This window comes from Martes martes (assembly GCF_963455335.1).
Source record: "Martes martes genome assembly, chromosome: X".
Classification (NCBI taxonomy): domain Eukaryota; kingdom Metazoa; phylum Chordata; class Mammalia; order Carnivora; family Mustelidae; genus Martes; species Martes martes.
In genome coordinates this window covers 86,957,348-86,974,001 of record NC_137897.1, presented here as the reverse complement: position 1 = coordinate 86,974,001, position 16,654 = coordinate 86,957,348, and the positions used below count along the sequence as shown (strand labels likewise).

The window sequence follows — 16,654 nt, the reverse complement described above, 5'->3', positions numbered from 1 at the left end:
AAATGATCAGACTAATACAAAGGTTGATTATTTGCAAGATAGGCCTGGTTGAGTTTTAAGGCAGTAGGAGGCAGAAACATTTTGATAAAAGCAGTTTTAAGAGCTGTGTCTAGACTGGACAGGGGTGATAGCAGACTGGGGATGAAATGAAAAGCATCAAGTAGCTTGAGATATGAATGAGAGAAGAAGTCTGTTATAGCCACTGTATATAGGATGGACTGATTGTGCGTGTGTGTTTATGTGCACAGATGCTTATATGTAGATGGGAGAGGGCAGCTGAAAGGAGATCTGTTAGGTTATTATTACAATAACTTTGTTGTGAAATTAGTACTTAATCCTATGTAGGCCAAAGGGACGCCTGGGCAATGCAGTCGGTTGAGCATCTGACTCTTGGTTTGAGCTTGGGTCATGGTCTCAGGGTTGTAGGACAAAGTCCGGCATCAGGCTCCACGCTCAGCATGGAGTCTGCTTGAGATTCTCTCTCCCTCTGCCCCTCCCACTCGTGCACGTGTGCTCTCTCTAGAGTAAATAAATCTTTAAAGAAAAAAACCATGTAGGCCATGAAAATATAAGGAAACAAAAGAATATGAGATATGTTAGAATTAACACATAGTAATAGTGAGAGATTGGGTATGTTAGACAAAGGAAAGAGGGAACAATAATTTCAAGATTTTGAGACTGGAAAAATAGAGTAAATGATGATAATGACTGAACAATCAAAAGGATAGCCTTTTGGAGAAGATGAAAGCAGTCTGGGACACATTAAGTGTCAGACTGAGAAATCTTGCACTCAGCTAGAGGTCTGAGTGAGTGACTAGAGAGAGCATGATAACATTAAAATGTGAATATAAGCACTTGTTCAAAGTGTGGCATGAATGAGATCTCCAGTAGTACTGAAGTGTAGATCAAGGATTCTCACCCTCAATATTATTGGCATTCGGGGCCAGATAATATTTTACCGGTGGTAATAGAGGAGGCTGCCTTGTACGTTGTGGGATGTTTAGCAGTATACCTGGTTTCTACCTACGGGAAGCCAGTAGCAACCTACCCCTAGTTGTAACAACCAAAAATGTCTCCACACATTGCTCCATGATTCTTGGAGAAGAACCATTGGTATAGAGGCAAAAAGAATAAACTTCATAGATTAGACCTTTGTGGTATAGTGAGATGTAGGGATGGGGTTGGAAGGGAAGGTGGGTCTAAAATATCAACGCAGAAAGTAAGAGTGATTTAAGGAACCACTTTAGGAGAATACAGAATTAAAGAAAGCAAGGGAAGGGGAGCTTTGACAAGTTTTTAAAAATTGGCCTTTGGTAAGAAAATTTGAATGGTTGGAATGATTTCCCCTATTCACAGAATATCCAAAGGAATTTGGTTTAAATGATGGATTAACTTGGCTTCTTCTAGAGGTGCATGGGTACTCATCTCTAGACCTGAGCCACTACCTTGGCTTTAGAAACTTTTCAAGTGAACTTTGACTTCCTTGAATACTGAAGACAGAGAAAAATGAATCATCTAGGATCCTATGGGGAGCACACATGTTGTATGTTCTGTCTTTTCCATGTACATACACACAAACTAAGGCACAACTTCTGTTTTGTTTTTACCTCCAAGAATGTGCCCATATAGAATTCTAGGATCTCATTTTGCCTCCTTTCTTAATTATTGGTCAGTGTTGAAGGTGAAAAGGGGAAGAGCAGATCCATAAAATACCTGTGAATTGAAAGACCATCAGAGACCATCTGCGACTGTCTGTCTAGCCTATGTAGCTTTTTTTTTTTTTTAACTTCTTGAAACCTACTGGTCAGTGGTCTCTCCTAAGAGAGAGAAAGCCATACCCAAAGGCAATGAGGCGTGAAATGCCATGGGGTCCTCGGGAACCTTAAATAATTTAACCATGCTGAAGAGTTAAGTATGAAAGACGATGAAATGAGGTAATATGGTATATATGTAGTAATCTTTTTTGGAAGTTAACTTTTACGTAGAACCCTATATATATAGAAAACACCGAAAATACATATATAATTTATAAATATATATATAAAACACATAAAAGAGAAGCCATCTGATACAACTTACCCACCATAGTGGCCTCTGAAGCACTCCACAGAACAGTTTGAAAATCACTCCAGGGCATGGCATTTTATCTACAAAGGACCAGATAGTAAATAGTTTCAGCTTTGTAGACCATAGGCCTGCTCAGCATTGCCATTCTAGCCAGAAGGCATCTATAGCCACTATGTATGTGGATGGGGTTGGATGGATTTGGCCTGCTGCTGACCAGTTTGCTTGGCTGACTCCTAAATCCCTCCTCATTTTTTACAAATGGGGACTCTGAGGCTGAAAACAGGGAAGCAAATTACCATCAATAGCAGAGCTAGGACTAGAATCCAAGTCTCCTGATTGCCACTTTGTTCCTTTACCTTTCATTTGTTGTCAGATAGAAATACCTGATTGTGTATGTGCGTGTGTGCATGTGGTAGGGAATGAGCTCTGCCTGTGGCTCTTTAAACAGTACCCTTAACCATAAGTAAAGTATTTATTTCTCATAAAACGGAAGTCATTTGGAGAAAATATGGTGTCCTTGCAGCTACTTAGTGCTTACTTCTAATTGTACCACCAGTGACTGGCCTTGACCTATAAAGATACCTGAAGCTCTGTCATATGAACTGAGGCTTAGTTGTTTTTTTGGGGAGGAGGAGCAGAGGGAGAGAGAGACTTTTAGATCAGGCTCCATGCCCAGTGTGGAGCCCAACATGGGGCTCGATCTCATGACCCTGAGATCATGACCCCAGCTGAAATCAACAGTAGGATGCTTAACCGACTAAGCCACCAAAGTGCCCTGAGGCTTCATTTTAACATGTTTTCCTAGGGGAAATTCCTGTATTTTTAATGTCTTTAAGGTTTTTTTTTTTTAATCTTTAAGTATAGTTGACATAAAATACTACTTGGTGGTGTACAACACAGTGATTCAACAATTATTTACATGATAACATGCTCACCATGATAAGTGTATTGTAGTATTATTAGCTACATTCCTTATGCCATGCTTTTCATTCCCATGACTTATATATTTTATAACTGGAAGTTTGTACCTCTTAATCCCCTTCACCCATTTTGCCCATTCCCCCACTCCTCTCCCCTCTGACAACCGCCAGTTTGTTCTCTATTTATCAGCGTGTTTCTCTTTCTGTTGTTATTTGTCTGATTGGTTTGTCTTAATCAGACACTGATGTGATAATGAGAGTTACTGAAATAATGATAACCATATCAAGGATATCTGGCATGAATGTGCCAAGTTGGAAGGCTTAGAGCATGTGTGATTTGGCATTAACTTTTTCTTTAAAAAAAGAACAGTCCTTTTTGTGCTGGGTGATCTACTAAGCACTTCATGTGTTATTTCATTTGATTCTCATAGAGGTATAGCACATCATCATCATCTCCATGTTGTTGATGAATGAATAAATGGAAGCTCGGAGAGATTATCTTACCTCAGGTTGCATACCTAGTGAGTGGGAGAACCAGGTTCTGAACTCAGACAGTCTGAGGCCAAAGCTCATAACCACAACCATTGTACTATGTGGCCTCTCTCTTTACCTAAGAAGGAACCACTGACATTTCTGATGACATTGGAAGGTGAAGTTGGGCACCTAGAATGTCCTCATTACCAATCTAACATTTGAGGAGATACGCACAGGAGATAAGTATACGGAAGAGAGTCAGAAAAGAAAAGGGGATTTATCTTGATGAAGGTAAAAGTGAAGCTTATAAAAATAGTAAAGGAATTAATAAACCATATAGACCTCTGTTCCTTTTTAAATATAGATGAGATCTAGGGGTGCCTGGGTGGCTCAGTCAATTGAGTACATCCGACTCTTGATTTTGGCTCAGGTCATGATCTCAGGGTTGTGAGATCAAGCCTTGTCTTGGACTCCTCACTGAAGGTGAAGCTTGCTTAACATTCTTACTCTCCCTCTGCCCCTCTTCCTCCCTCTCTAAAACAAAGAAACAAATAAATATGAGATCTAGAAAACAGAGTACATAACTTAGAATATAACTGACTTGTTGATTTAATCTATAGGGTCTTGCATTGGTAGCATCCTAGAGTTGTCCTTTTCTGTCATAAGTTATCTAGGCATAAAGCATCTCCTAGGTGACCCTGGTATTTATGGGTGAGCTATCCTCATTCTTCTCGTAAAAGAGGTAGGAGGAGAATTAGGCCGGCAGCAGTGGTCCTGGTGCCTTATATGTAATCATCCCAGTGGCTCAGTGACTCCTACTGCTGGAGATGCTTTTGCTAAGATATTAAGGTTTCCTTTCTCAAGAAAGGGAAGACATGGAGATATCCACCTGGCCCTGGACTGCTGCTTTTTCAGTTCTCTGTGCTTATACCAGAGTACTTTACCATCAAGGCAAGAACTGCATGCTCACTTTAATTGCCTTTAAGTATAACTGCTGTAAGCCTGAGTAATTATAGTTAACATCCTCTGCATTAACATTGCACTGCTCCCTTAGGATTTTCAGAGTGATTCACAAATAAATGCATTCAACTTTAAATAGCTCATGAGGATTATAGAACCCAGAAGGTGAAGATAGACAATATTGCCTGCTCTCCAAGGTATTCTAAGCTTAGCAAATAGGAAGGCAGAGACATCCGGGTCTGTCAGTCTTCACTGCCCTAGTCAGTGTTGTTACAGTCACCCATCCCAGGAAAGGAAAGAGTTAGCTTACTGAGAGGAAGATTACGGTGATGACTGTTCGTTTTATTTCCTAGGCAAAGGTCTACTGGATAAAAGCATGTAGACTTCCAACTCACCTCAACTGGTTTACAAGGCTAAATTGAACTAGGTCTTGGAATGAAAGGAAATGACAAGAAACTTTAAGAAAATTTTTTAAAAATATTTTATATATTTATTTGACAGAGATGACAAGTAGGCAGAGAGGCAGGCAGAGAGAGAGGAAGGGAAGCAGGCTCCCTGCGGGGCAGAGAGCCTGATGCGGGGCTCCATCCCCGGACCCTGGGATCATGACCTCAGCCGAAGGCAGAGGCTTTAACCCACTGAGCCACCCAGGCACCCCAAGAAAATTTTTTTAAGTTTTCTCAGTCACCTAGATAAAGCATACCACAGGTCTGGTGGGAAAATATAAGAGATTTTCTGCAACCAAGATAAACTTTAGCCATTCCGACATTAGGAGAAGACAGTTATAAGACAAGGACAGTTCAGCACATGCTTTTGCTGTCTGACCAGACATTCTAGACAGCAGTGATTTGGACTCATTACCGTTAAGAAGTTACCTGGTTTCTGCAGTGGGGAAGTTGGCGTGGTTCTGCTGGCTTGGCCCCAGCTAAATGGGGGTGGGCAAGGCTGGAAGGGTGGGTAACTTCCCACGTTGCAGCTATCTGCCTAGGTAGCTCAAGGGCTTGGGAATTTGTTGAAAACTTAGAGTTGGGCTGAATTCTTCAATTTCCTTTTGACAATGTTAACAATAATATTTTTATTTGGATCTTAATAGTAAAAGTATCCCTAATAACCTCAGCTTCCATGAAAGTGATAATGACAGCTGTGACTAGCTTGGAGGAATTTCTGTTTGAGAAAAAGTCCATGCATTGATTTTATTAGCAAAATAGCACCCCACAAATATGATGAAAAGCAGAACCTCCTCATTGACTAACCAGCTGGCAAGGCTGCATTTACCCTGTCTTCTTAAATGCTGAGGAGGTATATGCCTTCTGTAAAGAGCCCTGAGATCCCCCTCATTCCTCCATTCCAGCGGAGCCAGGATTAAGCTTATGAATTACAAGGGTACAAAGAACTCAATTTCTTAGTCCCAACCTGCTTCCCCCTTTGCTTTTAGTTGTGGTTCATAGGCTTGGAAAGAGGAAGAATCATGTTTGACTCATTTACTCTTAGATTCAATTCATTATTTCAAGTCTTTAGATATCTTTAAAGGTCCCAGAATGGAGTTGAGAAATTATGGTCCACTGTTACCAACTCAGGCTCATGACTGAGGCAGAAATTACAAATAACTTGTGTTCTTTTAATAAATATCTAGTGCGGCAAGTGCTAGGTAATGAGGAGATTAAAAACTCTTCAACGTATGATAGCTTCACTTTTGAGAAGTAGAAACTGTCCGGGAGAGCAGTGATAACCATATTGGGTAATTACAAGGACCACAGACTTCAAAAAGACAATTCTAGCTTCCTTGTAACTCCAGCACCCTTTCTCTGTCACTTGGAGAGGAGACATCTATATGAGGATGGGGGTAGGTTTCCTTTCCATACCAAATTAATGTTTTCTCCCTGGAGAGCCCCCATTTTATTTTTTCAAATTTCTTTACTGTAATGACCAAAATAATACATTGCTGCCCCCAGAGTATTCCAGTTTAGAATGAAGAAGAGCAGATAATCCATCAGGATTATTATTTTAATAATTTTAAAAGTTTGCCATCAAAAACAGACTTTGTTGATGGAAGTAGGTCTGGGGAAGACAGGGAGGTGGGGGAAAGAAGCAAAAATAAAAGGGAGCTCCTAATTCCTCTTCCTCGTCACATTCTGGACATCATGAAGGACCTTCTTACCATTCATTCTTTTTTTGGAGCTGGACAGAAAGAGATCGAAACACAAGGACGGATTTGGGAGCTAAATACCTGACCCTGTTGTTCTCTTTCCTTCCACCTTGCAACTCTCCCACCCGGGAATTTCAGCTGAAAAAGAAGCAGGTGTACGTAGATAAGGTGGAGAAGATGCAGCAAGCCCTTGTACAGCTCCAGGCAGCATGTGAAAAACGCGAGCAGTTGGAGCATCGTCTCCGGACACGGCTTGAGAGGGAACTGGAGTCTCTCAGAATTCAGCAGGTATGGAGAACGTAAAGAAAATGAGATTGTTCCTGGTCGGTTATGTTTCATTTGGTGTCTGACGTGAACATTGGCTCATCTTTTTGGTTTTTTGTCCCGCCCAACTTTTACTTCCAGACTGACTCCTCATGGTAAAGACGAAGTCGGCATCCTTAGCTTTCCTGTCCCAGCAGAATCCTCAGTGCCTATTATCTTATGCCTTTTATCTTCAAATGAACAGTAGATGCTGTAAGAAGTCAAGATACTGTACAAATAGACTTCTTGACATTTTAGAATTGAATGTGGTCTTTAGAATCATCTGGCCATACTCCTCCTCATTTTTATTTATGTATTTTATTTTTGAAAATGTTTTATTTATTTATTTGTCAGAGAGAGAGAGAGAGAGTGAGCACACAAGCAGGGGGAGTGTCAGGCAGAGGGAGAAGCAGGATCCCCACTGAGCAGGGAGTCCAACGTGGGGCTCAATCTCAGAACTCTGGGATCATGACCTGAGCCAAAGGCAGACGTTTCACCAACTAAGCCACCCAGGTGCCCCATACACCTCCTCATTTTAGATGGGAGAAAATCAAGACTCAGAAAAGGTTGCATGACTCACTTAAGGCTACACAACAAGTTAGGGGCAAGGTCAGGCCCCAGTCCTAGATTTCTAATGTCTATTTCTGTTGTGTACCATGCTGGCAGGCAGGGATAGTGATTTTTTCAACCACTGATCCACTTTCTGAGCAGCATGACAATGGGATATGGCAAGCTTCTTTCCTGATCAAAAGAGTCTCCTCTTCGATCCCAACGTAGACAGTCCTGTGGCCCTAGGAGGAAATCTGAATTTCCCCTGCTTCTGAATCAGAATCCAAACTGAAGTGGCTGGGGGAGTAATCCTCTCCAAGAATGGGGGCTCTACGAATGGGACTTGGCCACCACGGTTCGCTCACTAACCTGAGGCTTCTCTACATCTCCCCACCCAGCGCCAGGGCAACTCTCAGCCCACCAACGTTTCTGAATACAATGCCACGGCATTGATGGAGCTCCTCCGTGAGAAGGAGGAGAGGATCCTGGCCCTGGAAGCTGATATGACTAAGTGGGAGCAGAAGTATTTGGAGGAGAATGTGATGAGACATTTCGCTCTAGATGCTGCCGCAACTGTAGCTGCTCAGAGGTAAGGAGATGGCTGTCAGAGTCACTGCTTGAAGGGCCTGGGGGTGGGGGTGGGCGTGGGGGGCAGAACAGAAAGGGGACTGATGAAAAGATTTTTCAGTATTTTTTCTTGTTTTTCCTGTAACGCTCTTTCCGCCTCCCCTCCCCTCCTCAGCCCATCTCTGCTTAAGTGTGTTTTCTTTCAACTGGTGAAGCAGGGACTGTGAGGGTAGAGGGTCAGGAATTGGTAAATTAATGTTAAATTTATGAACTTACCAGAATCCTAGCTCGGCTTTCCTTGGGAGCCAGAAACATTGCAGGTGGGATCACCCAGACGTTTGCACACCTCTTTCCACCAGAGCCACAGCTTCTTGCAGCCACGTGTCTAGCTTTCTTTGTTTAGCCCTGGGACTAGAGTGGAGGCATCGCCGGAGAAATGCTACTCAGAAATTAAATGTCACTCAGGAGTGGTGGCCGCCATTTGATAGCTCTGGCTCACCCCAAGTATGCCAAAGGCTGTGCTCAACACAGATCCATCGCTGCCCTTTGAGCAGGTCTATATTTGAAGGCCACATTCTCTGCATCCGTGAGTGGGTCACATGGAAACGGTCACATTCCATTTGGTCAGGGAGAGAAAGTGGCAGGAGGATTTCTTACGTATTTTTTGCCTCTGATATTTCCCCCTTTCACATGAAAACATTAAATATTGGTCTTAGGAGGAAACAGTGCTCTTATCTTGTCTGGCTGTCTTGCTGTTGCTCGGAATCATGAGTTGGAAAAGAAAGAAAGAAACAAAACAAAAATTAAGTTTAAAGCAGGAGGAGGCCTGGGTTGTTGGAGAGACGGACAGAGCCTGGGTCTGTGTTGGGTATCTGAGGGAGTCCAGAGCCTCTACCCAGAAAGTTATTAAAATCCACGGTGCTGTTTTTAATGTTCTCCTAAACGTGGTGAGCTAGAGAAATCTGGAAACGCTTGCCAGAGTTTAGGCTGGGATGTGTGTGCTTTGCAGAGGCGGTGGTGGATACATTTATGTGTAATTCCTTCTCATGCCAAATCAGAAGGAGTGCAGGGCTGAAGAGCTGGCCTGGTGGTTTGCAAACCTACTCTCAATTCTCCAAGAAGACATCTTACATTTCTGTAACACACTCTGCCTGTCTCCAGGTATCCTCTATAAACCTTAAATGGATTGGAATTGCCTCTGCCCCAATTTTGAGGCCCTCATGGGCTTAAGCTTACCCATCTTTGTTTTCTGCAAATGGTAGATTAGAAGCACAATTAAGTGTCATTTTAGCTTCTATCTCCCAAGAAAAATATCTGTGCTCTGTCCTTATCTAACAAAGGTTATTCAGGCAACCCTAATACTGCAAAGGAGATGCAGGATGATTTCTGTCATCTTTGTGCAGAAACTGAGACAGACACTGCTTGCAAAAGTGTGCAGTGTGAGAAAATATTGGGCAGCCAAGGTTCTCGGTGCTGGGATGTTCGCTGTTAAAACTGACCCCAGAATAGACTTCAGATCAGGAAAGGCCGGAAAGCTAGGAGGTTGTCCTCAGGATCTTGTATAAAGAAAGGACCCCTCCTTCCTTCTCTCTGGAAGTTTTGGGTATCGGGGGAAACCCCCTTTCAGGCATTTCTTTCCAGCATCTATTGGCTTCTGTAAGGTAGATTTAAGTCAAATTCGTTTAAATCACCAGGTAGGAGGTAGAATCATTGTTTCCAGTTAAATGTGCATGCTTATCATTTCATATGATAAAAAGCAGCTAGTTTCCACCTAGTAGAAACACCTTAAGTTAGTTCCTCAGGCAGACATCCTGTATCTGGACTGTATACTTTTTGCATGCCTGTCGATCCAGTCCACAGGAGAAATTGAGAGATTGTGTTCAAATTCCTGCAGAATGAGAGAACTGGACTAGGTAATTCCTCCAGAACCTTCTATTTCTAGGATTATACTATTTTTTTTCTAAAGATAATGCCTCTTACACTTGGCCACGGAGACTGGTTTCCCTTTCCTCCTTTCTCAGTGAGATTCCAAATTTGAAAGGCAGCATTCAGAAAACTTTATTTCAGAACCTGTCAGTTCTTCTGCCTTGCCTTCCAGCATCTCTTGTCATTCCTTTCCTGTCCAGTGGTTTCATTCTGTCTCTTCTCAACCCTAAAAATTTGACCACGGTTCTGCTCTTTGCCCCTTTCTGTGGTAAAAACCTTACATTCTGTTTTCTTTCTAAATAATATTTAAGTGCCTAGGGTATTGGCTGCAATTGGGATGTGCTCCACATGTATTTGAGTAAGGAAGGAGAGAAAGAAATAAAAAGGGAGGAAAGAGAAAAGAAGAAGCGAAAGAGAAGGAAATGATTTCCAATTCTATAACTTAAATCTCTAAATCTAGTGCCATATTTTAATGACCTGCTTGGTTCCTGTGTATTCTGTTGGTATCTCAGACTTAATCTATTCCCAGTGTAATAGCTTATACGGAGGTAAAATTTGGGAAGTGTTGCTTGGGTGATATCACTGGTAGTTACAGAGTTTTTTCAATTGAAGTATTATTGATATAATAAGAAAACACCTATTTCAAGTGTATGGTTTGATGAACATGGGCAAGTGAATACAGTAATGGAACCACCACCTCTATCAAAATAGAGGAAACATCCTAAAGTGCTTTTGCATTCCTTCAACTAGATCCCTTCCTCCCCAACCTGACCAGAGACAACATTTTTGGGCATTATTGTTTTGCCTTTTCTAGAATGTTGTAAAAAAGGAGAGGAGAAGGGAGTTGAGGGAAATTGGAAGGGGAGGTGAACCATGAGAGACTACAGACTCTGAAAAACAACCTGAGGGTTTTGAAGGGGCGGGGGGTGGGAGGTTGGGGGAACCAGGTGGTGGGTATTAGGGAGGGCACAGATTGCATGGAGCACTGGGTGTGGTGAAAAAACAATGAATACTGTTATGCTGAAAATTAAAAAAAAAGGATTTATAGAGTATATACTCTTTATGTCTGATTTCTTTCACCTGGCATCATTATTTTGAGATTCCTACAAGCTGATGCATGTATAAGTAGTTTATTCCTTTTCATTGCTGAGCAGTGTTCCATAGTTTGGGTCATACCGCAGCTGCTTATCCATTCACTTGGTGATGGATATTTGGATTGTTTCCCTTTTTTGGTCATTGTGAATAATAAAATATAGATTTGAATAAAATAACAGACAACTGTCTTTTCTTAGGTGAGAAAACCTATTAGGTGATCAGTTTATGCCCATGTTAGCACTTGGATTCTACCAAGCACCACTTGTCAAAGGGAAAGTGGTCAATGCAAGAAATCACAGGTAGTCTTTTCTGTATAAGGTACTCTGCTAAGTAGTTTACAGTTATTGCTTATCCTCATAAAAATTCTTTGAGATAAGACAATTGTCTATTGTATAGGTGAGGAAACTGAAGCAAAAACAGGTTAAATAATTTGTCCAAGATCACACACAGTTACTAAGAAGAAGAACTGGAATTGAAAATGACATTTTGACACCTTTACCACTATCCTCTGCTGCTTCCCAGATATGATGATTTCAAGATGGTACAATAGAGATTATGAACTGTTCAAGAGTTTCCATTGGAGGCTTCTTATTTAGTGACTTAAAAATACTATATATAATCACAATAATATGGCCCAAATTATAATCCCATATTGTTGTGCTCCTAGAGGTTCTCTAGATGCTTAATATAGACAAGGGAAATTATTACCAAGTAGTTCATCCTAGAAGAACAGATTCGGCAGTGCAGATTGAAGTTCACACATGGTGAATATATTTCTGAATAGCAACAAAAGGATAAAAAGATAACAAACTTGATAAGCTCTGCAATTTACAAGTTTGCATTTCCTGAATTAGGTTGTTAACCTTCTCCAAACATGCAATGTTTTGTTTTTATTTTGGGTGCTGTAAATCTGGGAAAGAAGGAAGGAAGGAGAAAACAGGAGGTACAAGCTGCTTGCCCACATTATACATGCCTACCTATCCCCTCCTTGTAGGCTTTCCTCAGTTTCCATCCTTGGCTTTCTCATTCTACCTTCTGTCTTAGTTATCTTGTTCTCTATTACAACTTCAAATAGTAAGTCTGACATCCCTTAAAGTTAGAATTGTCAACAACTTGTTGGATATTGTCATACAGCTATTCATAAGACATGTTAACTCCAATGTAACTAAAAATCAAGACGCGTTATAATGTTTTTCCAGAGATCTTTCCTTACTTTCCTAGCACAGAAAATGAGTGGTATGCCATCTTTTCTAGGCATTTGCATTGGAAACACCAAAGTTCTCATTCATTTTTTCTCTAACAGCTACCTTTAAATAGTCTCCAAGTTGTAGCAATTCTGCCTCCTATGGCCTGTTCCATTCCCCCTGCTGTTGAATTGGTTCATGATTTCAGTATCTCTGGATGGGATTATTACACTAAGTCCAGTGTATCCTCCCCCACAATTCCCCATCACGTTTCGTCCAGAGAGAATGCTATCTTTCTAAAGCACAGCTTGGATCATCTCAGTCCCATCAAAAATGTCTAATGGTTTTCAGTGCCTGTTGGAATAAAATTCAAACTCACTTCTGTAATAACTAATTATTTACCTGTCTATTTTTTTTTTTTTTTGCCTCAACTTGCAAGTCTCCTGCAGTCAGGGACTAGTCTTATGCATGTCTAGCCACTTTTTAGCATCCCAGTAACTTCAAACACAGTGCCCCACTCATGGTCAAGTTTACATATTAAATAAACAAAAAGATGCTATCAATATGAAAAGATGGGTTTGAAGTGTAAAAGTTTTTTTATTAAAAGATTTTATTTATTTGTTTGGCAGAGAGAGAGAGAGACACACAGTGAGAGAGGGAGCATAAGCAGGGGGAGTGGGAGAGGGAGAAGCAGTCCTCCCAGCTGATCAGGGAGCCCAGTGTGGGGCTCGATCCCAGGACTCCTGGATCATGACCTGGGCCGAAGGCAGACGCTTAACGACTGAGCCACCCAAGTGCCCTGAAGTGTAAAAGTTTAAAACACTAGATGTTTTAACGAGGAGGTCATGGGTGACATTCGAGAAAACAATGTTGGCAACAGAATGGGGATAACTTCACTGGAGAAAGGAAGGAGAGAGATGACCAGAGAGGGAGGGTCACCAGAAACTCCTTTACTTAAGAATTTAGACGTAGGATGTCAAATTTGGGGATCTCCGTTTTGGAGTATACACGTGGTGTTTTCAAGACATGAGCTCACTGTGGATGTGCCTAAGGATCGTCTCAGAGTATTGGAAGTTAGCAGGTCAAGTTGCTCCTTCCAACACTGTGCTTGCTTGCTTTTTCCCTGAACCATTGGCTTAGTAGTCCCAGTCTTCTGGAAGGAAGATTGATGTTGAAGGCCATCCTGGCAGCTCTGTAGGAATTCACTAAGTGTCCCACATTTTCAGGCTCCATTCCTGAGGAGCTCACAGTATCCATATCAATTAGCTGGCAGGGCTCTAAGTCCCCAAAATGGTCTTTTATGCAATGAAAGTGGCAGTAAGCCAGCATTGGCTCCCCCAGTGACAAACCGTATGCTCATGTCCCCAGTGTCCATAGACACCATGAATTCTCTAGAGAGGCCTGGCTCGGAAGCAGCCATTCCATTGGAACTGTGCGCTGTAGGAATTGCCTCTGGGATATAATCCCAGAGCTGGAATTCTTTAGAGTCGCACTCTCTTGTATGTTACTCTCCTCCTATCTATGTACTTTTCTCTCTTAGGTAATAGGTAACTTTGTTGAATGTTTTTACTGTGCCTGGCACTGTGTCTTTTACATGCATACTTTGACTTCATTCCCCCGAAATGCCACAAGATTAGAGGTATAATTATGATTCTATCTTGCATATGAGGAGACTGAGCTTTCGAGAAGTTAACTGACTTCCTGGGCTCATAGAATTTGTTAGTGGCAGAGTACTTGAGAAAGTGGGATTTGACCCTGGTGTGGTCTGTAGTAAGAGCCTGTGTTCTCCACCTACACAATGCCATTTCCCCTTGGGTACTTTGGAACACAAGAGCCATCCCCAAGGGGTCTGGAAGCAGGTGAACTCACCAGAGCAAGTGTGGAATTCTGAGATGCTAAAATGTTTCGAATTTAGCAATTGACGTGAGCCACTATAGTCCTTGTGCTTCTTACTCTCCCAATTATTTCACCACTCAAGTACATTGTTTCAGCCTTGCATATAAAGTGCAAGCATTTGGGGAAACAGTAGGTTTATAGAAACTCACCCAAATTCCCTAACTTTAATACCAACTTTCTGCCTCTTCATTCCCCTGCCCTTTCCTTCCCATCTGCACTGGTCACAATCTCTAAGCTAAGAGAACACAGCTAGCTGCCAGCAGAAAATTCTCCCACAGATCCTCATTCTCAAAGGAAGTATAATGAAGCTGTGCCAGTTCATTGTTTTCTTGGTCTATTGTCGGCTTTCCTTGAAGACCCATATAATTACATCAATATTCTTCCTAATCCCCTTTTTTCCCTCCAAGTGATTCAAAGAAGATCTAGTTTTCTTCGTTCCCTTCCCTCTTTTTTCTACCACTAGTTCTAAATGCACTAAAGAAGGATGCATGACCTCATTTATCAGGACAATACAGGATTCCTGTATATCTTTGACTTGTGCTGTTTAGACATCAGCCTTGTCCATGGGCTAGACCCTCTCCCTAGCAGCGTCTCCTCCTCCTCCTCTTCTTCTTACTCGCCCACTCCTTCTTCTTCTTCTCTCTCTCATACACACACACACACTTTACTCATTACTTAGTCTTTGAGTTAATGGCCTGAGACACTTTCAGATGAAACTGGGTGGTGCCCCGTGCAGTTGGGACTCTGGCAAGAGACCAATAGTGTAGTTGGGGAAGAGACTCCTTGATTTGGCACTAGAATGTTTCTGATATAGGTCAGGTAGGAATTAAGTGGCACTGACTCAAAGGCCCTACTTCTTAGCTCACATGCTCTGTCTGACCTTCACTGTTGACGTGTCTCTAGTTTGTTTCCAGCACTCGGTGTAGTTGTTATACATCTGTAGCAGTAACTGTCTAGTACATTCTCTGTCTTTAGGCAAAGTCTAGCCTTTTCCCATTTATAACTGTCATGAGAATAAAGTGGAAATCTATACTGTCTTATATGTAATATAAATAATAATATAAAGTGGAAATATAAATATCTTTCTATTACCTGGCCATGATCAAAAACCTCGAAAGGACTCTGCCAGAAGGCTTTGGGAGGCTATCTGTCTAGTTCTGAAGGCAGGCCTGTGCTCCTCGTGTAGAATCCCTCACTGACTTCTGCAGCTGTACTCACGCCAAAAACCTCTTCTAATTCTGAAAGCTGTGCTTTCCCATCTTGGAGGTTCTTCTCAGTAAGTCATCCAGAAATCAACCATTCCTAATGAGTTTGACTGTAGCTTTCCAGCAATACCTTTGACTTGAGAGGGAGTTGATAGGATTCATTGATTTTGCTGCCTTGTCATCATCATCACTGCCATCTTCCTTCTCAGGGACACAACAGTCATCAGCCACTCTCCCAACACCAGCTATGACACGGCCCTGGAAGCTCGCATCCAGAAAGAGGAGGAAGAAATCTTGATGGCCAACAAGCGCTGCCTTGACATGGAGGGCAGGTAAAAATACTGATCTGGACCCTGGTAGATCTGAGAAGAATGTATCGAGACCAGACAGGTCAGAAGGGAAGGGCAGGCATCTTTATTCACAACTGGGTAACCTGATAATGCAGCCTCCCCGAACCCCTGCACCCCTGCCAGCCTCTTCCTTGGGATTTGGAATGCAATGACTTTTACCTGGCTGTTCCCATTGGCCTTGGTAATTGCTTTCCATCTTCCCTCTGCCAGAACTTTATTGCTGGTATTTGCACTCTGGGGTATTCTTTCTAACATTGGACTTCAACCCTGTGATACAGCAGAATGCACAGTAAGAGAATATCCATTCCACCTTGGAGGTAGGGTACCCGATACCTCTTATAAACTCATGATCATTTACTTATTAGCTGAAATTGTGGCCTATTCATAGTTCTCATCTTTTCATTAAATACATCATTCCATTGACTCAGATTGCTCACTTCAGCACCCACTACATCAGTTTACTCTCTCATGTACAGTCTTCTTTTCCACCATGACCTTACTTTGGCCTCCTAATTTTTATTTTTATTTTATTTTATATTTTTAAAGATTTTATATATTTATTTGACAGAGTTCACAAGTAGGCAGAGAGGCAGAGAGAGAGAGGGGGAAGCGGGCTCACCGCTGAGCAGAGAGCCCGATGCGGTACTCGATCCCAGGACCCTGAGATCCTGACCTGAGCCGAAGGCAGAGGCTTTAACCCGCTGAGCCACTCAGGCGCCCCAGGCCTCCTAATTTTTAAAACAAGTCCTGGATGCTCTGCTATACTCATCTAGGTATTAAGAAAGGCATTTTAAGAAATGTTGCACACCATCCCTTGCTTTACACCCCAGAAATAACTAAACCACTCTTCAGTCAAAAAGATACTGGAAGCTCAAGTCCATGCAGGCGGTGAGACCATAACATGGAGGTGGCAACAACGTTTTTTTTTGTTTTGTTTTGTTTTTGTTTGTTTTTTTTTCAAGATTTTATTTACTTATTTGACAGAGGGAGATCACAGAGAGGCAGGCAGAGA

The 16,654-nt window shown here is 41.9% G+C and overlaps 1 protein-coding gene across 1 annotated transcript in view; it reads left to right on the top strand.

Annotated features, from left to right (window-relative positions):
- AMOT (angiomotin) overlaps positions 1 to 16,654 on the top strand; it is a 62,522-nt gene that overhangs the window by 39,617 nt on the left and 6,251 nt on the right. Inside the window, exons 9-11 of the mRNA XM_080794737.1 lie at positions 6,706 to 6,855; positions 7,818 to 8,008; positions 15,502 to 15,624. Coding sequence (XP_080650863.1) covers positions 6,706 to 6,855; positions 7,818 to 8,008; positions 15,502 to 15,624 — 464 coding nt within the window. The remainder of the gene's footprint in view (positions 1 to 6,705; positions 6,856 to 7,817; positions 8,009 to 15,501; positions 15,625 to 16,654) is intronic.